The sequence below is a fragment of the Rattus norvegicus genome, chromosome 6 (genome assembly GCF_036323735.1).
Source record: "Rattus norvegicus strain BN/NHsdMcwi chromosome 6, GRCr8, whole genome shotgun sequence".
Classification (NCBI taxonomy): Eukaryota; Metazoa; Chordata; class Mammalia; order Rodentia; family Muridae; genus Rattus; species Rattus norvegicus.
Window position 1 is genome coordinate 21,093,927 of NC_086024.1, and position 27,968 is coordinate 21,121,894.

Below are 27,968 nucleotides of genomic sequence, written 5' to 3' on the forward strand. Positions count from 1 at the left end.
GCGGGAAGCCTTGCCTTCTGAGAACTTTGTGTGCAGAAGGATGGTGCACGCCTTTGCGAGGGGGGTGGGGCGCGGAGAACTTACAAGGTTTCCAGATCTCAGAGGTAGAAAGAGATCCATGCACACAAAGGGCCACGACTGGAGCGCCAAATGCTTTGCAAAACCTTAAGATAAATGCAAGGCAAACCAAGGTGTTCTGTTCTTAAAATGGCAAGTTTCTTTTCCTGGCTCGGTGCCTAAGGATCATGAGCAAGGCACCAAGCTCGAGTCACCTGGAGGAGGAGGGCGTGCTCTTGGTTGCGCTTTGCCCCAGCGCGCAGAGGCGTAGGAAATTCTGGGGAAAGCGTGGGGGTCTTCACTAGGGAATGACTGACGACAAGCTGTTATCGCCAAAGGAAAACTTTACAAGGCGGCTCCTAATAAAGTTGCCAGCTATTGTTTCAGAACAGTCCCGGCCGGCGGCGCAGACGTCCCACTGGACCACCCTGGGTCACCCTGAGCACAGACTTGAGACCCAAGTCCCAGATCTGTGGACTTTCGCAGTGCGTCCCGCCCCTCACGCCCCACCCCTTAAGGTCCCACTTCCTCCAGTCTTTAAAACCCCGGAGTAGAGGGATGGCGTGTCGCCTCTGGGGTGCGTTGCAGACACCTCTGCGACGCCAGCTTGAAAGCCGCCGGCGGGCTGGGATTTAGCTCCACTTTATCAACTCCCAACCCCTCACCCATCTCAACCGCAACTCCAACTCTGTGAGAAAGTCCTGACTTTGCGGAGCCCCAGGTGCACTGGAGCTCAGCAAACTTGAGACACTTCCCCCCTGTCCTCCATCCTAATCTAAGTTTAGGTTCTGACTGAGCCAAGAGTGGGTGCTAAAGCAGCGGGCCTCAGGTGTCTAGGACTCCGGGTCCTTGGGGACTCTCAGGTTGAAGTCTTGCAGAGTCTGGGCAGAGGCTCCAGAGCTTCTCCCAGACCCCACTGCTCTACACCGCTGGAACCGCGCTTCATCGCAGGTCAGTCTGTCCACGGAGCCACCTTCCCGAGCCTCTTCAGAGCAGCAGTTCTTGAAGGTCAGGGGTTGGGCATTAGGTACTTTAAAAGAGACCCGCCCGCCTGTGTCTGCCATTCACTCGCATGTGTGGGAATTCTGGGAACCGTTAGGCAGCCGGGGATTTGGAAGCTGGTACGTCTCTGCTGGAGGCTGGGTTGGGTACGAAATGTAGTTTTAAGCATCTTGCCTAGAAAGCCAGTCTTTACCCGAGCTATGCACCGCTTCTCCTCTGCTTAACCCCAGTCTGTAGCCCCCATGCTGGGACTGAGACGCGGGGCGTGGCGGGGGCGCTCTTCATTTCCTTTGCACACCTGAGTGTCACGTTTTGCCTTTGTGTCCCCAGCATGGCCACCAGCCTTAGTGCAGACAGTCCACAGCAGCTGAGCTCGCTGTCTACCCAACAGACCATTCTTCTGCTACTCGTTTCGGTCCTGGCCATCGTGCACTTAGGCCAGTGGCTGCTGCGCCAGTGGCGACGGAAACCGTGGTCCTCGCCCCCGGGTCCCTTTCCTTGGCCATTGATCGGAAACGCGGCGTCTGTTGGCCGGGCATCGCACTTGTACTTCGCTCGCCTTGCGAGGCGCTATGGCGACGTTTTTCAGATCCGTCTGGGCAGCTGTCCCGTGGTGGTGCTGAATGGCGAGAGTGCCATCCATCAGGCTCTGGTGCAGCAGGGCGGCGTCTTTGCGGACCGGCCTCCCTTCGCCTCTTTCCGTGTGGTGTCTGGTGGCCGCAGCCTGGCGTTCGGCCACTACTCAGAGCGCTGGAAGGAGCGGCGACGTGCAGCCTATGGCACGATGCGTGCCTTCTCCACCCGCCACCCGCGCAGCCGCGGTCTCCTCGAGGGCCACGCGCTGGGAGAGGCTCGAGAGTTGGTGGCAGTGTTGGTGCGGCGCTGCGCCGGTGGCGCCTGCCTCGATCCGACGCAGCCGATCATAGTGGCGGTGGCTAATGTCATGAGCGCTGTATGCTTCGGCTGTCGGTACAACCACGACGATGCCGAGTTCCTGGAGCTGCTCAGCCACAACGAGGAGTTCGGGCGCACCGTGGGCGCGGGCAGCCTGGTGGACGTGATGCCCTGGCTGCAGCTTTTTCCCAACCCGGTGCGCACCATCTTCCGCGAGTTCGAGCAGATCAACCGCAACTTCAGCAACTTCGTCCTGGACAAGTTCCTGAGGCACCGAGAAAGCCTCGTGCCCGGGGCTGCTCCTCGAGACATGATGGACGCCTTCATCCTCTCCGCCGAAAAGAAGGCGACTGGGGACCCTGGTGACAGTCCCTCCGGGCTGGATTTGGAGGATGTGCCTGCCACTATTACAGACATCTTTGGAGCCAGCCAGGACACCCTTTCCACCGCGCTGCTGTGGCTGCTCATCCTCTTTACCAGGTAAAGCCTCCGGGAGGTATGATGGGTAGGTCCTTGTTTTTCTCCTTTGAAAATAGGAGTGCGATTAAAGGATCACTAGCTGGGCGCAGGGTTTGAGGTTTTGCCCAACGCCCCCCTACTGCCCCCCACTCCCCAATTCCTTGAAACTGAGATCTCAGGTAATATCCAAGATGCGCTCGCCCTCTAAGTGTTGCCAGGACTAACCAACATCTCTGATGTTGTGCCCCACTCCCTATCCCTCTTCCGCGTGACAGGGAACACATTAATGAAGAACCTTCCCAAACAAATAAACAAACTGGAGTTTTACCGTGCGGGCAGATCAGCTTTGAGGGCAGATCAGCTTTGATCCTTCCAGGGCTCAATAGAGGCAAAACTGGACCGGTTCCAAGGTTAAGGGAAATGAAGTAGAATGTTAACTAAGCACAGCGCAGCGCACAGCGCACAGCGGTACCGCTGTCAACTCAGGCCCTACTTTTAGCTTCGGGGCAGGGCTTTGTTACTAAGGCTGAGGAAGCCAGCAGAGGTCTGTTCTCAGAGGACAACCTAAGAATAAGGTTTACCCCGAGGTGAATGCAGGTGGAGCCACTTCTGTGTGGTGTGATCAGCATCTAGAGAGGAGTCTAGGCGCTGGTGGGTGTCCTGATCTCTGGGCCAGGGAGCCAGGGAGCCAACCCCTACTGCAAGGATGCACACAAGGATTAAGCAGCGCCCCACCTCCGCCCCGTACTCCCGTGGTCTAAGCAAATGAATGCTTTATGGAAATTTGACGACTACCTATTGTTTACTTCTAACTCAGGTTTAGCCTGTATTTTATCTAGAAGCACTACTTCTTTTCTTACAGTATAAGGCAGCGGTTCTCAACCCCTGCCGCCTAAAACTGTAGGAAAACACAGACACATTACGATTCAGTAGCAAAATTGCAGTTTTGAAATAGCAATGGAAGTAATTTTATGGCTGGGGGGGTGGGGTCACCAAAACACGAGGGTGGCAGCGTTAGGAAGGGTGAGAACCACGGCCCCGAAGGGTGCTTAAGATGCACTCGTCCCTGAATTTGGCACACAGGGTCCGGTTCCTATTGGAGTCCACACAATTCGTATTTCTTTAGACCTACTTTCACACTTTAAAAATATATTTAAAATAACTTTTCAATATTAAAGTCAAATCATGGAAACGTATATTGGGACCATTGGGATGAGGGGACAGAGGAGGCAGAAATTCTCATAAAGGGCATTGAACCCAAGATCAGGATATAGGTCTTCCTAGAGTATGATGTCAGGTCTTTCACATCTCAAGATTATCAGGTATTCTTTGAAAAAAATTGTTTTTTTTTTTATTGAGCTGTATAAGTTGTTCTCCATGTGTTCCAAAAAAATAAAACAATTTCAAGGTCCTTTTCAATGAAATAAAGGTGACATTATTTTTCCTTTTTGTGAAAAGGCGATATAACCAGAGTGAGCAAATTACGATGCCTGTTTAGATATAAATTTTATTGATGCTGGCACACCCGTACATGGTGCCTGCTTTCACACTACAGGGCACACCGCAGCAGCTAGACAGACAGCCTACCTGCTAAGGACCAAATACTTATGCAGAAAACGCTGGGAAGTTCTGTTAAGCAGTTTTTAAACCCACCCATTGTTTCACCATTTAAAACACTTATTTTTTGTGGCTGTAATTATTCTTCTCCACCCACCCCGCCCCTTTTTGGAGCCTTCTACTTACTGTAGGGGATACTTCCTCATATTTTACCATTGATTTCAGTGTGTTCTTTCTTTTAAATATGTTTAATTTGTATTGATTTTTATGCATAGGGATGTTTTGCATGGGTGTCTAGGTGCATGTGTACTAGGTGCATGCCTAGTGCCTGCAGAGCCCAGTGAGCTATCACGCGGGTGCTAGAAATCAATCTCAGGACCTCTGCAAGAACAGCTGGTGCCCTTAACCACTGAGGCATCTCTCCAGCCCAGATTTTAGCAATTTTGATGGCTACATAATATCTTGTTTAGCTATATACATTTATACAATCAGGTGTGTGTTTTAGCATTAATTAATGGTTTTGGCTGCATTAAGTTTTGAGTATTGCTAGGATTATATATTATTATATATACCTGTTAAGCTATTTTCTGAAAATGGGTTTCTAGGCATAAAATATTGGGTTTAAAAATGAGAGGCCAAGGGACTGTTGCTTTTATAGAGTTGATGTGCATGAAGATTGTGAGTTCCAAAAGAATTGTCCCAGTTCCTAGCGACAGCAGTGTCGATGTATAGTATGTACCCCATCTGACAAACCGGGGCTCTGCTTTTTAAGCTTAGGAGATGTGTAGCATTATGTATCTGAATACCAATAACACTTTACAAAATAGGAACAAGGAATTGCCCAAGGATATGAGGGATAATTTGTTTTCAGGGTAACATTTTAACTTTCATGGAATCAGGATCCTTTTGACTTTGTACACTTCTTTATAAAACATTGAAAATATATTTTATAACTACTATAAATGAGCGTTAAAATGTGTATGGAGCTCTAAGTCCATTTGTAAAGGCATGCAGGTTTTAAAAGACAGACAAATGTTTTCCTGGGTGTCTAAAATATATGTACACTCCTTTGCATCTTTAGACTACTAAAAACTGGAGAGTTTTGTTTTCCCACAATGGGAAATTAATCCTAGGCCACAAGAGGCTTATTACAGAAAAATAAAATTATTATTTTACTCGTAATACTGAGTGAGAAAAATTAGTAAACTGCTTTAGATTTTCTTTCAGAAATTGTAATTCGGTCACAGACCTAGATACTTTGTGGGATTAAAAAGAAATGCAGTGTGCTGCTGGGGGAAAGATGAACTGATTTTGTTCTCTCTCTCTCTCTCTCTCTCTCTCTCTCTCTCTCCCCCCCCCGTCCTCCCCCTTTTCCCCCTCCTTCTCCCCCTCCCTCCCTCCCTCCCTCCCTCCCTCCCTCCCTCCTTCCCTTCCTCCCTCCTCCTCTGTTCCTCCTTCTTTCATACTAAAATCAAAACAGATACCCGGATGTGCAGGCCCGCGTGCAGGCCGAGTTGGACCAGGTTGTGGGGAGGGACCGCCTGCCCTGCATGAGTGACCAACCCAACTTACCATACGTCATGGCTTTTCTTTATGAATCCATGCGATTCACCAGCTTTTTGCCTGTCACCCTTCCACATGCCACCACTGCCAACACCTTTGTTTTAGGCTACTACATCCCCAAAAACACGGTAGTTTTTGTTAACCAGTGGTCTGTGAATCATGACCCAGCAAAGTGGTCTAACCCAGAGGACTTTGATCCGGCCCGCTTCCTGGACAAGGACGGCTTCATTAACAAGGCACTAGCCAGCAGCGTGATGATATTTTCAGTGGGCAAACGACGGTGCATCGGCGAGGAGTTGTCTAAGACGCTTCTGTTTCTCTTCATCTCCATCCTCGCTCATCAGTGCAATTTCAAGGCTAACCAAAACGAGCCCTCAAACATGAGTTTCAGTTACGGCCTGAGCATTAAGCCCAAGTCGTTTAAAATCCATGTGTCTCTCAGAGAGTCCATGAAGCTCCTTGATAGTGCTGTCGAGAAGCTGCAAGCTGAGGAAGCTTGCCAGTGAGAGAGGGAGAGGCCGGAGGTAACTGAAATGTTCAAAGAAAACCATCTCATTAACTGGAGAGGAAAACACAGATTTTATTTTCTCCAGCTTCATTTTGGCCTCAGTTCTCAAGAATGAGCGGAAACCAAGTGGCCTGAAGGTGAGGCGGGCTTACCAATTCATGGCTCCTCACCGGCCAGCAGCTGGAGATCCTGAAGTATTTTGAAATTGAAGAGTAATAGGGTCCAAGGAATTTGCATACTGTTCCCCCCTCACCCCCATTAAACACATGCACACAAATCAGCATGTGTGTACAGCTATCCAACAAAATATTTCAGTAACTCTGCCTTTTTGGGTCGATTTGAAAGGGAACTTCTATGTGCAGAAATTGGCCCCATAGGAAACCACAGTAAGCAGAGGCTTAGGATATATATATATATATATATATATTCAAGATTCAAAGAAGTGATTTAAGTGTAAAATATAAAGAGCAGAAATTCTACCAAGAGACAAATGAGGCCACTCCCTTGTGGCCCTGGACGAGGTTTTCTTTCTGCCTGTAGATGTGCCTCCCACTCTAGAACGGACCATAAAGCCGTTTTGCTCCCCCTCAATTTATGGCTAGTTTAATAACCACAGTAGGTTTTAGAGATTAGTGAATCCAAAGGTAAATTGTTTGAAAGGCAAAAGGATTTTGTAAGTTAAAACTGTATGTCATTCAGCTGTTCAAACGAAGCATTCCAGTTATGAGGGAGAAAAAGGTTTGCCAGTCTAACGTAAGCTTTCAACTTTGGGATCGTAACAAACTGATCTGAGTAATAAGTCGGATAAAGTAAAAAATAAAAAAGCCTCATGTCACCAAATAGCATTCAATAAATTTTGCATAATTATTCACAAGCATCATATGAATATTAACTATTTGATCAGGAAAGCACTTGAATAATACATTTCTTATGTCATCTTGCAAACCAAAAAGTATAATCAGTTGGGTGAAATTTGCCCAAATCCAGGAAACGATCCTGACAAAATCGATCTGATTAGATATCAGGGAAGCAAGTAACAGGACGATCCTTTCCTTTCTTATTTACAGCCCCTACACGAGACAAATCTCAAAACTAAACCAGCAAAACCATGCTCTGATCTGGTAATTGTAGTTACAACGCACTTTTCTTTTGGAATTGACCCCTTTCGTGCGTTAAGATTCCAAACTCTTGGCTGGCTCTGATTTTAAATTAGTTTAAAATCCACCTTGATTATTTTGTTTCGGTTGAAGCTGGAGAAAGTATGGTTATTATCTCACAGAAGGTGAGACACCTAACCTTTATCTAAGGACAAATGTCAAAGGCAACAATCAATCAAACAAACAAACAAAGCCATGAGTGCTCTGGGTGTTCTTATTAGACGCCCTCTGACAAGAAACTCAGTACCACTGGTAGTTGGTAGTTTCTTTTTATGTGCTATTACTATGGTTGTTGTAGGTGTTTTTTAAATTGAGTATTAAGGTCTGCGGTTTTGTGTTTTTTTTAAGTCAGAATCTGAAGATTGTCTTGGGAGGTTGTTTAGCGACTGCTTGGGGAGACAGCAGAGACGGCTAAAATTGGCTCTTATTTAGGATGGCAGACTGAGCAGCCGCTTCCTGGTAGCTGAGAGAGGAGAAATATATGTATTTGGATTGTGTAAACAATCCGAAACCTGTTAAGAAGGGTTGGATGAGTGGAAAAGTAGGGACAGGGCGAGTGGGGGGTTTCCCATTTCTGTTTTCACTGCAATTTAGACGGAACAAAAGAAGCCCACGGCACTCAGAGAGCTTATGGTTGGCTCTGTTTCATTAGGCTTCTTGGAATTTTCCTATCAAAATTGCAAAGGAAGGAGTGTGTGATATTCCTTGTGTGCAGAGGCCAGAAGCTGACAGACAGAGAGTGCATGAGCAGGAGAGAAATGTTTAAATGGTCCCCATTCACTCCAAATTAGTCTCTTGACCTGTAACATTTGAGGCATGATGTTTAGAAAAAAAGGAGTTTCAAGGGTCAGGTCTTACCTTCAAGTGTCTCTTAAGACTGGCTGGAGACCAAGCCCTCACCCTCTCTCTCCCCCATCCACATCTATTTTGTAGTTGGAGATTGAATTATAAAAAATATAATGTAATCCTTATTTAAATTTCTCACAACAGAACCCCTTGAATGTGAAACACAGGTTGTGTCAGTATTTTCGAGGCCTTGATTTCAACTACAAAAATTAACTCTGTAAACATTTTTAAGTTTTTCAGACATTTTAAAAGCATGCACCTCAGTAAGGTCGGGACAGTGATTTGAGCCTCCATGGCCTCTTTACTATGAGAAATTTGTAAGAGTGAAAAGTCTTCATGAACCAATCTGGACTCCTCATTAAGCCAACCAGACCCAGATGTTTTGTGAACGTAGGGGTCATGTTCGTCTGATGCTTTCAGCAAAGGGGAAAGAAGGGGGCTACTTTGTATATATTTAGAACCCAGTGAAAGGAAGGAGGATACAAGTCAGGAAAGAGTAACAATTGTCATATTCGGAAGCTAATAGATTACTGGCTTAGTTGGAAAGCCTGCCTTATTCTGCTACAGAGGGATTTCTTTTGCTGGTCACCATCTTCATCAGAGTATCCACCTCCTGTCAGGGCAGCAAAAGTATGTTTTTATTAAATGTCTCCCTTGCACAGTAAAGCTTGGACTATGTCAGAACGTTGCTTTTTTTTTTCAAAAACAAAAAATATGCCTCAGGTGTGTTTTATGAATTACTCAAAAGAGTTCATGCCCCAGAACTTAGCCTGTACCTGTGAAATATTATCATGCCCTTATGTATTCACACCAGGGCTGTGCTAGATTAAATAGAGATCATCACCATGTATGCTAATTACTGTTTTTAGCAGTGACACAGTTGTGTGACAGAAGGTGTATGTTACCAGGTGATTATAACCCAGAAATAATTCCCTATTTAACCTCTTCTTGTGCTTTTGTACTTTGTCATGTATGTTCTTAATCTGTATATAGCTGATACAGTGCACACAGATCCTCTGCACACAGAATTAACTAATGTGATATACCAACATTTAACATGCTCTGTCTTCACTGTCTATCATGAAACAGTGTCACCTAAACAATAAAGACCACTGTCATAAATCTTTGAAGTTTCTTTTTATGGTGCAGGAAATACAGTCTAATTGGTCATTTATTTCTACTATTATTTTGTGCCTTGCATTGAAACACCGTGGTATACGGTTCTAGCAGTCCCTACAGGTGTTAATTAAACTTTCACACCACTATGTGGTCTGTATATACATTCAACACTGTTATATATCAGTGCATTACTCCCTAATGGTAAAGAAAAAAGAGAAAAAAGTGCATTACAACACGTTTTCTTTGATCAACCTGTACCTTAGCCTCTTTTCTCTTTTATTTTTTCTATTTTTTTAATTCAATAATTTTTCAGCACCCAGTTTTCTAGCAAATCTATGATCTTTACATTATTAAACAAAGAGTTAAACTTGCAATTTTGAAAGATTGCACTGTGTTCTTAACATGCTGACCTAACATTTCTGCTCCATCAGAAGAATTCGGGCTACATTTATTTCCATCAGCAGCACGCTGACCCTTTTTTTGAGCATGCGGTTAATTCATTTTTAAGATTTGTGTGCCTTGATAGTAAGAGTAGCTGACACCCAGTAAAATAGAATGATGAGAAAATTCTCCCATGCGCCATGTGGAAACATCTTTCTGAGGACCTGTTTATTTCGTTAAGTGACTCGGTGTCACAGGACCCATAGCCAGGGCCTCACTGTTCTGAACACATAAGCAGAAGGGCCCTACAATGCCAGAGGCCCTCATTTCTTCCAGACACCCACTCCTGTTAGTAAGAAAACAGGAAAACAAGTAGAAAAGCCAAGACAGCGCTTCGTGCCACCGATTCTTTGGCCGGGGACATCGGTTTAACAGCCCCAAAGGGATGACTGAGTTGGATTTAAGGAATAGTCAACTCATTTTTCAGAGAAATGATAAAAAGTTCTTGGAAAATGGTCATATCCATTCAGGACAAGTGAGAGAAATAATTAATTGGGGGGGGGGCTAAAATCAACATGGGATCAAGTTTTTTGTTAGGGTGTGGGAAAGCGGGGTGTGTGTGTGGCGGGGCGGGGAATAAACCCAATAAATCTAACAGAGTCCAGGCTTGGAGTAGGTGGGAAATGAGGGCAGCTCTGGGCTTCAGCTAGATGTGCTCCCTGAAAGCTTGCAAGGCTTATTCTGAGGCACTCCGCCTTTCTGCATACATGCTCCAGAAAGTAACTGGTTCTTAGCCTTCTCTTATTCTAGCTCAGTGAACCTTTGCCCTCTGGCTTGGTTCTCTTAGTTACCCCTGGGAAAGGAGGAAAAAGAAGGAAAACCAAATATATTCAGTTACAAAACCAATTCTGTTGTAGTTCGAATTAAAATATTTGGGGGACGAGGGGATGGTTCACTATGCAAAGCACAAGCGCGAAGACTTGCGTTTGGATCCCAAAATCTACACAAAAGCCAGGTGTGGCAGAGCCCATCTGGAACCTTGGTGCTAGGGCGTAGAGATGAGGGGCTCCTCGGGCCAGAGATCAGGGGCTCCTCAGGCCAGAGCAGCCAGAACCGTGAGCTCTTGGTTTAGTGAGAGACCCTGTCTCAAAAAGCAAGGTGGGGCGGTACCTGAAGACATCCCAATGCTGTCCTCTGGCCTCCAAACACAACCACGCCAGCGGTTATGCACACACAGGCACCTGTAACAAAACACATGAAAACTCCACGCACTCTCTGAGCATGCGCTTCTAACTCCTTTACCTGACAAGGCAAACACAGACTTCGAGAAAATTGGTATTACTGCTTTTCAGCTTGTTTCAGGTAAGAGAGTAAGAAACAGATAGAAGGACCATGGGACACTTAGGTGCTTTGGATCAGGGTACTAAAATAAGCGTGAACACACCCAAGTACGGAGCTTTGAATGAGAGTACCAGCATAAGCTTAAACACACTCTAGCATGGCAGTCTTACGGACTGGTAATAGACAAATTAACTCAGAGGCATGCTCTTCTAGACCGTCCCTGAAGTTGACTGCCTTGCTTTGGTCCCATCCATCTCTTCCCAACTGGCCTATGATTGGAAATACAAGGTCATTTGTCAGCCTTTGAGACTGTGATCCTTAGTTACAGCCGTTTCCTTCCTCTTGGGGGACACGCTATTGCAAATCCCCTCCAGTGGCTACATTTATTTATTTTTTTTAAGCAAAAAGACTGGCAGAAGTAGGCACCAGGGGAAGTGTGGAGCTCCCAGGATTCTCACCCAGTGCTGAGGGGCACACAGAGTGATGTAGTATGACCCGACTCCAAGGCATTTGTCCTACAGAGAGGAAACAGGTCCCTGCAGAAGCTATTCCTAATGTTTATGGTGGCTCTATTCGGAATTCACCCAAATTTGAAACGACTGTTCTTTCAAAGGTGATTAGCTAAGGTGAGCGTGGTACAGCCACACACGAGGATGGGACTCACCAATAAAGTGGAATCGCTGCACAAACACAGCGTCTGGATGATTGCCAAGGAGTTACGTTGGTTAAAAAAAAAAGGTCAGCCTCAGATGCTTGTGGAGGAGTATGCCTTTAATCCCAGCACCGAGGAGGCAAACGCTTTGAGTTCAAGATCGGCCTGGTTTACAGGGTGAGTTCCGGGACAGCCAGGGCTACACAGAAACAGCAACAGCAGCAGCAGCAGCAGCAGCAGCAACAACAACAACAACAACAAAAACAATAGCCTGAAAGGTTATCTATATGATTCCACTCATGTAATAGTTCAGTGAGGGAGAATGGTAGACTTGATTCTTACTTATGGAAATAGTTACATGGCCATATAATTTTATTATAACAAACATGAAAGTTAAAATAATTTAAAAGGACAGTTGGTGTAAGTGAGCTTCCATGGGCTTGAGGTAGATTACCAGAGTACGTGACTGTTATTTCTGCTTGAGCAACAAGATGGACGCTCTGACAGGGAGGTCAAGCCCAGGTGTGTGAAGAAGGACCAAGGCCTGTGTTAACGTCCTTGCTGTATGGATAGTATGTGGTGTGTGTGTGTGTGTGTGTGTGTGTGTGTGTGTGTTTCTGTGTGTCTGTGTGTCTGTGTACACGGGCATGCATGCCAGATTCTCCAAATTCAAACGGGAAATGGACCACCAGCCTTTGGGGTAGAACCTCCTACAAGTCAAAGAGATTTTATTTTGATGCCATTAGGGTGTCAATTGTGTACAAACCAGGCACTGTTATGGGCAGGGGGATGTAGAGGGAACCCCATTCTCTGAGCTCCTGGAGCCAATAATCTTAGTGGGATGAATGGGTGTGTGGAGGTAAACATAACATTTCCAGTAAGTATGTGATACAATCAATAAACAGAGTGGTGTGTGTGTGTGTGTGTGTGTGTGTGTGTGTGTGTGTGTGTGTGTGTGTGTGGTGTGTGTGTGTGTGTGTGTGTGATGTATGCAGTTGTGTGTGTGTTCACATGTTGGGGGCTTGTTTACAATGAATAGTCAGGGAAGGCTCTATAGGAGGCAACAGCAAGGAGCAAGCATTAAGAATGTCAGCTTCATCCTAAGTCGTCCTCATGAAGGAAATGCAGACAGGGAGTCGGCAGACAGCATGCTAATCACCCACAGCAGTAACAAAAAGGCTGGCTACACCCATTAAGTTGATTTCATAGTCACTTAAAATCTGGGCAATTGGAAGTAAAAGAGTGTGAGCACACCCTGTGACAGATGTTGTGGGCAAGTCCTTAATCCGTCTTGGCTTCTGTTTTTGCCAAATGGTGCTAGTGTGGTCCAGACCATCCCTTGACTTCACTGGCTCAATCTAGAAAGGAAGATCCAGACAGCAGGCTTCAGAAGCTCGTGTCCTCTTCAACAGTGCCTTTAAAATGACATGTTACGGAGGATCTGGGTACACACCGTAATCCTAACCCTCAGAAGCAGAGGTAGGAGCCTATTAGGAGAGTAGCAGAGGCTACTACATACAGTGAGTTTGAGCCTGCGCTGCTCCAGATCCTCTCTCTGAAACAAAAACAAACAAAAAGTGTGTTCTAAGGATCTGTGGGATTTTTTTTTAATGCTGTATGTACCAAATGCTTCCAAATTGATTCTGTGACTCTTTTTTTTTTTTTCTGGAATACTTGACACTCTGTCTCTGTGCCCTATGAACACACTTTTATGATGTCTGGCTGAATAGACTGCCACCAACCCCCGCTGGTTTGCTGAGACTGGGTCTCACCTGGAGTGAGCCTGCACAGGAGGTCACGGGTCCTGCTGGTCAGCAGCCTGTGTGAAGGCTTCAGAGATTGACATTTTCGTTTCACCCACACGGTTCCCTTGGGACACCAGGCATCGGGTTACATCCAGCTCAGAGAGGCCTCAGGGAAGGCTATGCTGAGGAAATGCAGGATGTTCTGCTCCCTCTCAGAGGCCATCCATTCAGTTCTCTTGGCTCAGGTTTCCCTGCTGTGCTGATACAGTCAGGCTAAAGGGCCACCTTTGTTCTCTTCCCATCTCAGCATCCTCCTTTACATTAATGCTCTCTGTCCTAGGATTCTACAGAGCCACAGCAAATCCTGCTGCTCTGAGTTTGGATTTGACACTAAAAGGAAGCCTGGAGACAATGGACAAAACAGTAGAAGAAAGGGAATGATAACTCACTGTGTTTTGCAATGTGGCTTCCAGGAACCAGCTGCTATAGAAACAAAGTGAGCTTGTCTGCCTCTTTTTTTTAACTTCAAACCTCTGGAAGGGGTTCTAGGAAGATCTACCGAGAATCTGTTACCACCCCCAGTACATCTTAGAGTTCATTTTCTTTGTGACGGGTGTTGGGAGTTGGACGATCATATAGACCTGCCACTGGCTTTGCAGAGCTCAGCACTGAGCTCCTTCTACTCTGTCTGCTCTATCACTCTGACTGGGGTATAGATCTCACCTCAACGAAGACCCTCCCTAGCATCCTGTTTAACACCTATTGGTTCCCTTTTCTAGGCTCTTTCAAAACCCCAACCCTGCTCTATTCTTTCCCTGTGGGCCAATCCCAGTATGTATCTCAGGATGGCCTAAAGTTAACATGATTTTGTTTTGGGTTTGTTGTTTGTCTCCAGTTCCATCCCACTCCTCAGAGTGTCAATCTGTGTGTCTGATGCCCCCGCTAGAATAGAGCTTGGGAAAACAGATGGGGCCACCATCCTTCCAATCCTCCCCGCAACAGGCTGAGACGATGCAGTCGCAGGACTGATGTCTCTAAGATGGCTTCTTCTTGCAGGGCTAAGCACGAAAGCCTTGACCTAAAGCCTCGTGAAAGGATAATGAGCAGTTGGCTGTGGTTTCTCATCTATTGGGGATGCCCTACTCTGGAAACCTCCACCCCCTTCTCCTATGCCATATGGTTGACTCATCGTGATGTGGCCTTCACCCATAGGGAGACAAGCCAACACCCCCGGTGGAAAAATAGACTCAGGTCAAAAGAACAAGGCATGAGGTAAACATAGCTATGTTTAAGTTGAATTTGTAAGAGCTAAAGTCTCTCAAATAGTGCCATCATAAGTTGGATGCTTTCCTGAGTCGTTCCTCTGCTATGGTGGCTCCACTGGCTAGCACACATCTTAAATGACATCAGAGGTCAACAAACTCTGGTCCCTGAACCAAGTGTGGTCCAGCACCTGTGTTTATACAGCTTTCAAGCTAGGAGTCGTTTTACACTTTTAGACGGTTGAAAGAAAGCAAGAGACGAATAATATTTCACAGCACAAGAACATGTTATGAAATTCAAAATTTTATATCCGTGAATGAAACTAGCTGGAATGCAGCACATTGATTTGCTCTCTTATGGCTCATGGCTGCTTTCATGGTACAATGGCAGAGTTCAGTAGCTATGACAGATACCATTTGGCTTGCAAAGCCTACAATATTTAGTATCGGGCCTTTTACAGAAAAATCTTGTCAACCCTGACCTACGCGATCAACTTCTCAGGGCTCTGACTAATAAGGATAACAACCTCTTCATGCTTGGAAGCATGTTTTGGTTGGCTCAGCATTTCCATGTGATTGCTTCTGCCTGGGTCTTGGCTGGCCTTGGAGTTGTGCTAGCATCCTGGCGAGCTGATGCTGCCTCAGAGAGAGACACCTACCTCCCCCCAAAGCCAAGATCCCCAAAGGAGGCACCAGGGAACAAAAAATACATCAAACATGTTTTTCACAAAAGCAGTATTTCAGACTCTTTGAAAATGTCAGCACTGTATCAGAAACTGAGGAGTCTAACTGCTAGAGGGCAGAATTCAGACCCATGTACAGGCATTGTGGGTATTTATCCAATGCCCACCATTCTTCCTACTTGCTAATAGAGTTTTGGGTATAGACCGTATAGACTCTTTAAGCTCTTGAAAAGTGTCAGTGACAGAAAAAGCAATGAATTAAGCTGAAGGAGGGCTTGTGGCTTGGGCGTCTTAAAGGCCTATTTTCTTCTTGATTCTGACCTTCTGATATTTTTAGGGCTAAATTCTTACCGTATTCTACTTCTAACCAACAAATAATTTTATACATATGATGAGGTACAAGGCAATGATTTAGCACGTTGTTTATTGACTAGTGATCAACTCTGTAACTTGCACAGCCATCATCTTCAAACCTTCTTCATTTCTTTATGGGGAGAACATCCAAAGTCCTCTTTTTAAATCTACAGTAGTTGATGTTACTTGTAAAAACTAAGACTAGAGTAGTCATGAGGGGAGCTTCGGAGAGTAGCAGAGAGAGGGTGATGGGGAGAGGCCAGACAATAGACCCAACACTGAAACTAAGAGAAATAATTCACAGTATTCTATGGACTCCATGATTTTATAGCTTCTGTGGTGGGCTATAGCTTCAAATTCTTGCACGTAAATTAAGATGTTTGATGGTATCCATCAAATATGTTTCGTACTTTAATCGTGAGGAGTGAATTGTGTTTTGGAGAATTCTCATATGTTCTTACTGTTTACAAATACAGTATAATTTTACATGCAGCCAGGTTCATCCAGACCATCACTTCTTCAGAATCTAACTCATGTTTCTAGGTGTTATTCTAAAGTGTTATGAAACTAAATATTATAAAACAAGCAAATACACTGACTCAGAGGTGAGGTGCCTTTTCTGTTTGAAGACATGTATTTAAACATCCCTAACACAGTCTGATGAGTGTTTTAAGAGAGATTATGGATTGTTTGGGAACAATGACCAAAAAATACCACGAGCTTGTTGGGAGAGGGCACTTAGGAGAGGCTCCAACAAGGAGGTGCCATGATGTCATTTGAGCGGAGGTGAAGAAGACAATTTGCAGTTGATCAGAGAAATATGATGTTGAGATGAGAAGGAAGGTAGGAGGGTTGTGGACAGCCCTGGGGAAATTCAGTCTCACAATTCCAGAATCCCACTTCACACTGCAACACTGCCACCTTATGGTGTTCAGGAAAATAGCTGCAGGCCGAGTGATTTGGATGTGCTTGGGGTAGTAATGGTCTAGGTGTGGTAGGGGACCCATGCACGTGTTTCTATGGGCTGAAGGGTATTATGGGTATTTCTTCGACCCCCACCATCCTTCCTTCTTGGTAGCAAAGTCTTGGGTATAGGCTGTATAGATGTTTCAAGGTTCTGGAAAAATGTCAGAGACCTAAGGCTAACTGTCACACATGACATGACCTGCTTTTTCTGGAATGTGAAAAGAACATTTTAAAAGCTGAGGCTGCATGGGTCTATGGAATGAGATGAGCCATAGTTGAGATGTATTTTAATGGGTTATATTTAGGCACATGCCCATATCGATTCAATGGGAAGAGAAGAAAAGACGCATGAAATATTTGTTTGAGGAAAGCTCTTAGGGAGGAGGAAGACAGGATGTCTGATATATCAGGACATGAAACCAAATTTCATGGGGCTTGTGCAGCATGGACTTAAGGGCTTTCTTCAGTTCCAGTTTTCAAATCCAGTCTTTTTCTTGTTATGAAAAATGTGTGAATTTGTTGTTAAGCTTAACCTTTTTAAGTGGGTATTTCCTCTTGGGGACAATGAACTTTATAAAGCCTTGAGTTTCTAGAGCACCAAGTATTCTAGTAAGCGGTGCATGCTAAAGCCTTAGCTCAGTGGTTGCCATGGAGAAGCATGGAACAAAACACCAGCCACCACAGCTGGAGCAATAATTATTATTGGGAACTTTAGGTCTGGAGGCTGGGGAAGCAAACAAGATATGTAAGCATGGTTTGCCAATGGCGATTTCAAAATTCAACCTGTAAGAGAAATATGTGAACAGAATTGTTTAGTCTTTTTAAATAGAATTTTAATTCTGGAAAGATGGCTTAGTGGGTAAGAGTGCTTACTATATAAGCATGAGGACTTTAAACCTCTAGCACCCATGTAAAATTAGACATGGAAGTACTCGTCTATAACTCCAGCATGTCATCACATTGGTCTTTGGCCTCTTTGAGTGAAGACCTGCATACACTCTCAAATTACACACACACAGACACAAGCACATACACACAGATACACACACACACACACACACACACACATGCACACACATGCACATACACACCCAGACACACACACACACACACACATGCACACACATGCACATACACACCCAGACACACAGACACACACATGCATGCACACTTGCACACACTACACATTTAATAGAAGTATATGCTTAGAAACGAGTGCTTTTTTTTTAGTATTTTTTCCATAGTATATTTTATAAACACACTTCAGTAATTGTATTGTTTAACACCCACTTTTAATAGTGAACAGATAAAGCAATTAGAGACTCACTGTTGATACAGAAGATCACAACTGCTCTAGCAATGATCTGGGGCTAACTGATACTTGTGGACCACTCTACACAACACAGCACAGTACACTTTCTGTATAAGATCACATGGAGCATTCACCAAGACAGACCACACTTCAGGTTAAAAAATATTTTAAAAATTATAGAAGGAAGCCATACAATATAGTTTCAGCCTACAGAATAATCAAGAAAAAGATTTAAAAAAAAGAAAAAGATAGCTAAACCATAATAAAATAAAACAAAAACAACAAAACCAAACCAAATCTAAACTCTAAATGAGAGCCATCAAGTGAAGTTTAAAAAAATACTTTGCAACAAATGAAATTAAAATGCACCTTAAATAATGTGTGGGATGCAGTAGAAGATGATAGAGAAGGCCCAAGAGATGGCTCAGTTGTCAAGAGCACTTGTTCTGTTAGGGAACATGGGAATGGTGTCCAGCACCTATATTTGGGTTGCTGACAGCTGTCCATAATTCCCATTCTAGTGGAGCCTTTGTGAGCACAAATGTAGCTGGTCTTTTGTTACTTCTGTACTTCTACTTTTGTTCTTCTTTCTTCCATACTTCTCTATCCTTTCCCTACCCTTTCAACCCCCTAACACTAAATAGGAGAGCAAAAAGGATATAGGGGAAAGGAAAGAGCTCCCTGAATAAAGTCAGGGGCCAGAAAGGGGGTGACATTACTGTTAGACTACTTCCTGCTGATTAGGGACATCAAGTTCCTCTGGGCAAATTTCATCTTCCCAGTCAGGATATCTAACCTTTTTTTCTTTTTGTATCTTCTTTGCACATGACTACTTAACAAATCACGACCAACAATGATCAGCAACAACTAACACCCAACAACAACCAAACAACAACAACACCAACCAGCCAACACCAACCAAACAACAACAACCAGCCAACAACCAACCAACAACAACCACCAACCAACCAACCAACCAACAACAACCAACAACCAACCAACAACAAACAACAACAAACAACAACAAACAACCAACAACCAACAACCAACAAACAACCAAAAAACAGCAACAACCAACAACAAACAAACAAACAACAACCAACCAACAAACAAACAAACAACCAACAAACAACAACAACCAACAAACAAACAACAACAACCAACCAACAAACAACCAACCAACAAACAACAACAACCAACAAACAAACAACAACAACCAACCAACAAACAACAACAACCAACCAACAAACAACCAACCAACAAACAACAACAACCAACAAACAAACAACAACAACCAACCAACAAACAACAACCAACAACAACCAAACAACCAACAACAAACAACAACCAAACAACCAACAACCAACAACAACCAACCAACAACAACCAACAACCAACAACAAACAAACAACCAACAACCAACCAACAACCAACCAACCAACAGCAATGCACCCCCTCCTCTTGGGGCCCTAGCATTTGTATACCCTCTGAAAAGTCTCCAGAATCCCAAACATTACATAATTGCAGAAGCTATCTGCAGCTGGCAAAATCATGCCCCTGATAGTGCACGAGGCAAATCATAGTCAGCAGCCCCATATCCCCATGCCCAGGATTAAAATGAAAATATATTATAATATTTTTGTGTTTTTTAAAGAAATCAAAATTCCAGAATTCTCACCACAAACAAAGGCAAACATTTAGACCAAAAATAGATAAATCTTGAAAAAAAATAGAAGTTTACAAACTTCGACGCATTCATTAGAAAAGAATAAAGTCTCCCAAATCAATAACTAAGTTCTACTTATGGCCTTACAGAAAGGAACGACAATAAACCTAAAGACAGAGGAAGCGACAGAAATTACCACAGAAATCAATAAGGTTTCCACTTTGTAAAATAAAGACAATTTCAAATGACTAAAGTCTTACAGGACAATCTTAAAGTGAGGCTTTATCACTGTAGGGCAGTAATAAGGACTAAAATGGTATCTACAAAGTGCTCCATAGTACTTGGCTTATAAGTGTTGCTCAAAATTATTTGTCACTTGTCAAGCTCAAATTTGAGCACAAGCACACTTTGTTCGGCTATGGCCCAGTGAGACATGCTGGGCTGGAACAGTTATGAACAAGTGGAGGAAAACCTCTCAGGGTATCATTGTTTTGGGATGCTAAGAAGTGACACTGTGGCCCCCAGGTATGGAGTCTATAATCAGGTTTGACGAGACCAAGGCATCTCGCCCCTCCCCATCACCACACATCCACCAGTGCCAAGCCCATGTTTGTGATAAATGCTTTTTATAATTAGCTCCCGTTCTATGTTGATTCCCTGGTGCCTGCTCTGGGGCAGATTTTATTCTAGAGGCTGTGGATGCAAAAATTGAAGAGCTGTGTTTTCCATTTGGCTATAGACTACCTCAGAAGATGGAAGAATACAGCCTGATCCCAAACGCTGAGTTACTTGCTAAAAGGCACAGCCAACTCCAGGGGTTAGGTTGCAGACAGAGGTAAACAGCCATGAACCATACAGGAGACATTTCAGACTTTCCCAGAAAAGAACTCACTCTGCAACGGGTGTCAAGTTTCCCTTTGGCCCTCTCCCCTGAGCGCAAAGATAACTGAATCAGTAACACTCAGCTTATTAGATTGTTGGGAAAACCCAGAAACACCCTAAGGAAAGCAAAGCCAAAGTGGTGTGCACAGAAAGAATCACAATGAGCAGACTCCTCTCTGGGCTGGAGCCCTTGTGTCTCGGAGACCCTGGGCCGGCCTCCTCCAGGGGTTCTATGTCCAAGGCAGGGACAGCCAGTGGAAAATCCCTATCGAGGCTTCACATTGCTGCGGGCTAAAATGGAGGCTTCCAAAGTCTATGTGGGCAAAGAATGGGAGAAAGGGAAGGGAGAAATGAGGAGACGTAAGTGTTGTTGAGAATTGGGAAGGTGGGTGCCGATGAGGGTCTTGAGGGTCGGGCCTGTGTGAGTAAAGAGAAAGAACACCGGGTTCCACAGTTCTGCCAGGCCTCATCCCAACACCTCCCTTTCACCATCTTATGCCAAACTATCAGCTCATGACTCTTGGCTCTGGTGGTCTCTAGCTCTCGTGGTTAGCGTGACTTATCTAACCACAATTTGTTTTTAATCAGCTAGACAATGGGATCATGGCCCATGGGGATTAAAAGAGCCAGAGTGTACAAAGTACTTTGGGGAGTTCCTTTCTTGAGCTTCTTACTCGTCCCCGTAGCCGATGGGAAGCGATAGTTCACACTAAGAATTCTGAACTGTTCTGGGACTTAGTGATTAAAAAAACCAAAAACAAACAAACAAACAAACAAAAAACTGGCATCAACTTACCAGCTAGGGAGTGTGCGGCTCATTCCCTGTGCAGTGGTGAGGGAGACTTTAGTCTTTTCCAGAGCCCTGTGGTGTTACCAAGCCCTTCTGAGACACTGGGCAGTGAGCCCTTGGCTGAGTGTTTCTGAAGACATCTCTTAAACAAGCAGGATCTAGGGGAACAGTCAATGTGTTTTGCTAAGTTCTTGTATGTGAGTCACTTTAGCAGGGAATCGGGGGTGCGTGGACGTAGAAAGCAAGCGGGGGCATCTGTGGAGGGTATAGGGTAACAGAGTAATGTCTGTCCCCTGGGGGAAATGCTGGGAAGATGTCACCCATTTCAAGGTGCTAATTATTTTGTGCACACCTATTTACCCCTTTAACAAAATCTTTCACTGTGGAGATTTGGATTCCCACTTTTCAGAGAGCTTAGGAATCTCTTAGCCAAGTTCGTGCAGGTACCATGTACAAGTCCTGGATTGGAATCGGGCTCCAGGGTAATGTGCCCCTTTCTCCTTTATACCATGCTGCCTTTGCCTAAAAACCCATGTTTCTAGACCGATAGACTCTCGTGATAAAGGAGACATGTTCCTGTGTTCTATGCTCTTGATCCTAGTTACTCCCCATACCCTCACTGGATTGCTTACTTAGCAGACTTCAGCAGAGAACCCTGTGTTTGCCAGCTCAGTAGTGCTCAACCCCTGGCCCAGCCCTGTTTGTCCCCAGCAGGAACCTAAGTATTTGTCTCAGACCTGCTAAAACAGTAGCTCTCGACCTTCCCAACACTGCAACCCTTACGTACAATCACTCATGTTTGGTGACACCCCCCACCACTATAAATTATTTTTGCTGGTATGTCATAATTGTAATTTTGCTACTGGTATGAATCGTAATGTAAGTGTCTGTGTTTTCCGATGGTTTTAGGTGACCCCTGTGAAAGAGTCTTTTGAGTCCCCAAAGGGGTTGAGAATCACAGTATTCCGCATGTCAGCCCAGGAAAGCAGAGATTCTAGATCCAGGAACATCCTCACTGCTTCCTGTCCTGGTTTAACTCTACGCCTGTCATCACTGCCTGCTAGTATGATTGCAAATGGAGCAGAAGGCTTGCAGGCAAAGCGGCTTCCTCCATCGGTGCTAGCACAGGGCATCGTGACGATGATGACCAGTCTGTGGCTCCCAGACTTAACTTTCGTTGACAAAAATATGGGGACTACTACTGGGTCTGTCTGGTCCAAGTCACCCAGGGCTCCTATGGAGGTAAAAGATGAGAGTGAAGTGAGTGCCTGTCACAAACGAGACTCACTGCTTGGGCACCTTCAGGGCTTGAAAAGTATACTTCCGTTTGTCATAATCCCTGTGAGCTGCACGCACATGGCTTGCTTGAGACCACGTAGAGCCACGCCTATGGGTCCCGACGTTACGCTACTTCAAGGATGATGTATGTGTCCCTCTCTGATGGTGCATCGAGCATCTCTGTAATGAGATCTCCATCATTCGCTCGTACAAGCATTCCTGTATGTTCACAGTTCGAGCCATACCTAGAAGGTTCCCGTGCGTGTGTCAAGCTAGGCTATTCTCTTCATTACACCTTAAGCCTTGATCTTCTTCCTGGCTGGCATTTTTATGCTGCTGTGTTCAGAGTTACCATGCACACCTGTGTCCTCTATTGATCAGCTACTGTGTCGTGCTCCCTCATAACAGGTCATCGTTGCTTTGTCATGAAACGGGCGGGGTGCTTGGAATGTGGTGGCAAGGAAGACGCAGTTACTGCCCGTCAGTAGACCTAGGAGCCTTGTGCTGCTAGGAGAGACTTCACTCCTTGAATAGCTTTTTTACATGCCACTCTTACCATGTGCTTTTTAGCCTATCGTGTCAACTTATCTACCCACTCACTGCGTGTCTTTGAGGACTATAGTTTTACACACTTTATCTTTTAGTCTCTGTAGCTCACCACATTCCTCTATGCGACATTTTCAGTGCTTTTACCATTCTTCTTGTTACCTTTCCTCCTGGACAGAAAACAAAAACAGTTTGGTCAGTCTTTGTATAGAAAGCACAGGCCATGCGTAGCCTACGTGAAGAGTATTTGGTGATTTTAGAACGCTGTCTTTCTTATCAAAATATTGAATGTCGTTATGGTTGTTAAAACCTTTGGGGGTCCTTCAGTTTTTGCTGGTTCATTGTTTATTCCGAGATATTTGATTTTGCTTAGGTTATGGACAATGAGGTCCTTATTCTCCAGGCTATCTTCTAATTGGTTGGTCTGTTGGTGATGGTTACTATTTTTATACATTATTAATGAATCTTTTCATAGCTGAAACTAGTTTTGTATTTGATCCCCCAGGTTTTCCCCATACATAAGTTTACCAGTATAAGAACAGCATTTATTGTATTCTCTGTAATGTTGTCCTCTGCCTCATTAGTTGTTTTGCTCATTTCTCTAGGACATTGTCATTGTAGTGACTTCAATGTAAGTGCTTGTCAAGATTTGGTTCTTAAGCCTGGTGACTTATATTAAGCAAAAAACTATTTTCTCATGAGGAATTTTCAAAATAAAAAAATTTTATATTTATCCTATAAAATGTTCTCTCTCTCTGACCCTTTGTGTGTGCGTGTGTATGATGTACATATGTACACGTGGAGGCCAGAGGCCAATGTTGGGGGTCTTCCTCATGCTTTCCACATGTTTTAGAGCAAGCTCTATACTAAACCTGAATTCTTCCAGGCTAGTTGGGCAGAGAGCTCAGACCCAATTTTTCTCTGTCTCCCTAGTACAAGAATTATAGGTGTGCACTGCCATGCCTGGATTTTTATGTGGGGGCTGGAGATTTGAACTCAGTTCCTCATGCTTACATAGCAAGCACCTTCCCCATTGAGTTATTTTCCTGCCCCCTAATAACATGTTTTACATTTGTGCTTGTTTTCTTATGAACATTTTAGTATGTTATTAATATTTGTAACTTACAAATTAATACATCTAAATGCATTAGGGAATGTCAATGTTTTAAATTTAACATCAATAGATGGAGGGCAAGCAAGATGGCTTATGCTGTACTGTCACTGCTCCAAAGGTGGTTGGATCTGGGAGAATGGAAACAATAAACGAGGCAGGCTAAGGTCTCATGGAGCAGCCAACTTTATTCAGGGCCTCGGACAATTTATACTCTGAGGGGGTAAGAACATTCACATGGGTAAAGTTCTCTAGAGTTCAGGAGATATACAATGACAGAGACAGGCAGCACATGGCAGAAACATATTTTTCCATAGAGGCATATAAAGCATAGTTTAAATATTTAATTGACGAACACCTGCAAGCAATAATGGGTAACCTGAAGTAAACTCTGCTACTCCTGGGAGGAGCACAAAACACATTCCAAGAACCAGTCTGTGTTTTGAAGAAACTGAGCTTGCAAGACTTGTTTTCTTGGAGTGTTCTCACAAGCTCTTAGAATTCACAAGCTTCTCATGAGTCCTAGACCATATTTTGACACTATATAAGCCCAAAGACTTAATTTTATCTCTGGAATCCATGTGAGACTGGAAAGAGAGAACCAGCTCCATAAAGTTTTACACACACACACACACACACACACACACACACACGTAAACACAGGAATAATGATGATGATGATGATGATGATGATGATGATGATGATGATGATGATAAAAATGAAAATTAAAAATATTTGGAAGCTGAGTATAGTAGCATGTGTCTACAAAGCCAGTACTCAGGAGATCTAGATAAGAGAACTATGAGTTAAGAACTGTATTGTGTGACCTTGGCTCAAAACCAAAACAAAACAAGTCCCCAAAAATCCCCCCAAAACAAAAACAAACACCCAAAAATCAAAAACCAAAACCAAAAACCAAACCGAAACACCAACCAACAAACTAAAACCATTGGAATAGAATGTCAGCATATCACCGTATTAAATATTTTAATTATCCCCTATAATTTAGTCTTTCTTTGACAATACAGGATATCTTTTGGGATCTCGAGTTGTTCTTGATAATTTATGGCTATTGGTTATCTTATCGATTGGTAGAAAGTCTGTTGAGAATCGATCACTGGAGACCCAAAGTTCTCCTCTGAAAGAGTCTGGTTTTCATGCTTGAGCTTCTTGATCTGGGATAGTTTCAAGGAAGCAGCTAGAACTAAGCTTGCCAGAACTCAGTACCCTTGGCATTTAGCCACCAAGCTATGGTGCTGTTAGGGGTACAGGGTTGGGCGGTCTAGCCTGGGTCCAGTCTCTGTGCATCGTGTCTAGCACAAGTCAAGTGTCTGACTGAAATAGACTCTTTTTTTTTTCAGTGACAGGGTAGGAGGGGACACATCTCCAGGCAGAGCAGGAAAAGAGTGGGAGACATCCAGACCTCATAAAGACCCAGTGCCTAGCTTCTGCACAGTGGTGGCTTCCTGTCGGGACCCTTGCCAGAGCATCCCCAAGGAGATTCTGAAAAGTAAAGAAAAGTCAGTATTTATCGTCGTCGTCATCATCATCATCATCATCATCAAAAGAAAAAGAGAACTGGAGGCATAAACATCTCATTAAAAATCCCTTTTATCTGGATTTCTGCATGTGTTCTTTTAAAATTAATAGGGGCAGTGAAGAACTTAAACCAGTGTGCTGACTCTTTCACAGAGATAAGACCCAGGCCAGACGAGGTTTGTTTTACATTGTCAACAAGGGCGAGAGGTTGGGGGAGGAATCCCATAACGTCCTAGGGATGAAGTTTCGGGTTGCCACGAAATGACTGCTCTGACATGTAGAACACATTCTATCTTAGACTGAATCTCTCAAAAAGAAAAGGGGGAGAGCTTTAAACGTAGGTTTTGATCAGCATAAGAGCGCAGATAAACGGAGTTTTCTCTTGACTACCTAGGAAATGGGCGCGTGTCCTTACCAATGAGGTAACAATTCATCCAAAGCATGTCACTGAACGTCAAAGGAAGAGGTCAGACAGTGTTGTTTGAGGTCACAGGACAGACTGGCTGACGGGATTGAATCAGTGGAAGGTCCTATGCACTTGACTGAACAGCAAGTGTGATGTGACAGGCTCCATCTCCTCACAGAAGACTTAAAGGTCACGTTTGGTGATCTCAACCTGAGGTGAGAGGGGAGGAAGAGCTGCTGGCTGAGTTACTGACAAGAATGAAATGTTTGGGGGGAAAAACCCATATAACAGTCTTCTAGCACCCAAAAGGACACCTTTGGTGGTTGTAGAGTTAATCAGAGCTGGTGTCCTTGAACTAGTCAGTATCACGGAGTTAAGGAAGAAGATACTTAAAGGGACATCAGCAACCAGAACCGTATCTGCAAAAGCACTTTAGATACAGCTCCTAGGATGTGTGAAATTAAAGATGGAGGACGTCAAGAGCTGACGAGCATGTGCAGCAACCAGGAAGGGGTACACACGTTTGAAAAGTAGTTTGGTGACGCTTATGACGTTAATACATGCTCATTATGAAACAATACTGCTAATCCCAGTCTTCTACATTCTTCTGCCTATACACTTAGCAAAAACATGTCTGAAAAAACAACCAACCAACCAACCAACTAACCAACCCACCAACCAACCAACTAACCAACCAACCGACCAACCAACCCACCAATCAACCAACCAACCAACCAACCGACCAACCAACCCACCAATCAACCAACCAACCAACCAACCAACCAACCAACCAACCAACCAACCAACCAACCAAACAAACAACCAATCAAACAAATCTACAGAAAGATCTGTGCATGGAAATTCAAGTCAGCTTCTCATAATTCTAAGCCGCAAGTCACCCCACCCAGGTGAGACAAATTTGGTGTTTTCAAGCTAGAAATGCCACCAAAATGAAATAAAAAATTACATGTCTCTATGTCATATATGAATCTCAAAAATATGGTCAGCCAAAGAGCCATGTTTAGGAATTTACATGTGATTCCTTTTTTTTTTTTTTTTTTTTTTTTTTTGTGTGTGGAGTTCTAGAAAACAGTGAACCCAGGTGGCGGAAGGCAGATCAGTAGTTAAATGGGTCCGGGATGAAGGTGGATGGGGGCTTAAATGGGAGAGGGTGGAAGGAACTTTACAAACGATACAAGCAAGAGATCAGCGTTTTTGTGTATGTAATCTACAGCTCAATACATTTCATGTGAAAATGAGACAGCTTTTGTATTTTGAGAAAATCAGAGATAGCCTTCACTCAAAAGAACTCCTGGAGATGCTGGCCACAGTACGCAACTGGTCCCCAAAGCCACTATTAAAAACACTGAGTCACAGGCAGAGCCATTGCGGTAGACACTTTGCTGGATGATCTGTCTAGGAACCGACCCAATTAATCAATTCTCTCTCAGACCACACCTTAAACAGAGGGGTAGCTATCTATGGTCACTGCATTCCTCATAGGCCCCGTGCTTCCTGAAAAGGTTCCATTATGAAACTATGTCCATCCTGGTGACCTGGAGGAAGGTCAGGAGACGATGCGGAGGATGTGGAGTTACTGGACACAAGCAAGCTGTCCTTTGTAAAGAAGTGGGGTGCTGATAACACTTAGCCAAGCAAGTTTTGGGAAACTCAGATGAACTTCTCCCTTGCTCCTAAGATTCTCTGGCCAATTCATGGCATGTTCCAGTGGGGATTTGCAAGCATTAGACAAAACATAACCCCAAACATGTTATGAAGTATAAATCACAGTTCTGCAGCAGTGAAAATGTACATGTTTTATGCAGAATAAAAAAGGGAGACAATGTATAACTGAGAAACATCTCATGGAGGCATCTCAGAGGCAAATATA

The 27,968-nt window shown here is 44.2% G+C and overlaps 2 protein-coding genes and 1 long non-coding RNA gene across 17 annotated transcripts in view; 2 read left to right on the forward strand and 1 right to left on the reverse strand.

Moving 5' to 3' along the window:
• Nucleotides 1-9,165, forward strand: Cyp1b1 (cytochrome P450, family 1, subfamily b, polypeptide 1). 3 transcript variants are annotated; one of them, XM_039111803.2, is made up of 3 exons: nucleotides 1-1,065; nucleotides 1,390-2,433; nucleotides 5,450-9,165. In XM_039111803.2, exons 2-3 carry the CDS (start codon nucleotides 1,391-1,393, stop codon nucleotides 6,036-6,038), a joined length of 1,632 nt encoding a protein of 543 aa, XP_038967731.1. In that variant the 5' UTR covers nucleotides 1-1,065; nucleotide 1,390; the 3' UTR covers nucleotides 6,039-9,165. The 3 variants fall into 3 exon arrangements, with proteins under 3 accessions (XP_038967731.1, NP_037072.1, XP_017449535.2); NM_012940.2 differs by having other exon boundaries at nucleotides 639-1,008; nucleotides 5,450-6,356; XM_017594046.3 differs by lacking the exon at nucleotides 1-1,065 and adding an exon at nucleotides 1,116-1,178.
• Nucleotides 7,457-27,968, reverse strand: part of Rmdn2 (regulator of microtubule dynamics 2) — a 93,839-nt gene continuing 73,327 nt past the window's right edge. For 11 of the 12 annotated variants that reach the window (XM_063261813.1, XM_063261811.1, XM_063261806.1 and 8 more), the window contains one exon: nucleotides 7,457-26,287. In XM_063261813.1, coding sequence (XP_063117883.1) covers nucleotides 26,116-26,287 — 172 coding nt within the window. In that variant the 3' untranslated portion in view covers nucleotides 7,457-26,115. The remainder of the gene's footprint in view (nucleotides 26,288-27,968) is intronic. The other variant, XM_063261816.1, reaches the window with a different exon arrangement.
• LOC134479105 (uncharacterized) overlaps nucleotides 13,639-27,968 on the forward strand; it is a 16,217-nt gene continuing 1,887 nt past the window's right edge. Inside the window, exons 1-5 of one of the 2 annotated variants that reach the window (XR_010052196.1) lie at nucleotides 13,639-13,777; nucleotides 14,338-14,553; nucleotides 25,494-25,847; nucleotides 26,066-26,292; nucleotides 26,701-26,985. This is a non-coding gene — a long non-coding RNA (uncharacterized LOC134479105). Of the gene's footprint in view, nucleotides 13,778-14,337; nucleotides 14,554-25,493; nucleotides 25,848-26,065; nucleotides 26,986-27,968 lie in introns of both variants that reach the window. The other variant, XR_010052195.1, reaches the window with a different exon arrangement.

What these genes read in the sequence shown, in the direction of transcription:
- Cyp1b1 (XM_039111803.2), top strand. Translation starts at nt 1,391, where the DNA reads ATGGCCACCAGCCTTAGTGCAGACAGTCCACAGCAGCTGAGCTCGCTG. An exon ending in CTGCTCATCCTCTTTACCAG is followed by an intron (nt 2,434 to 5,449) that starts GTAAAGCCTCCG and finishes AAATCAAAACAG; the next exon opens with ATACCCGGATGTGCAGGCCC.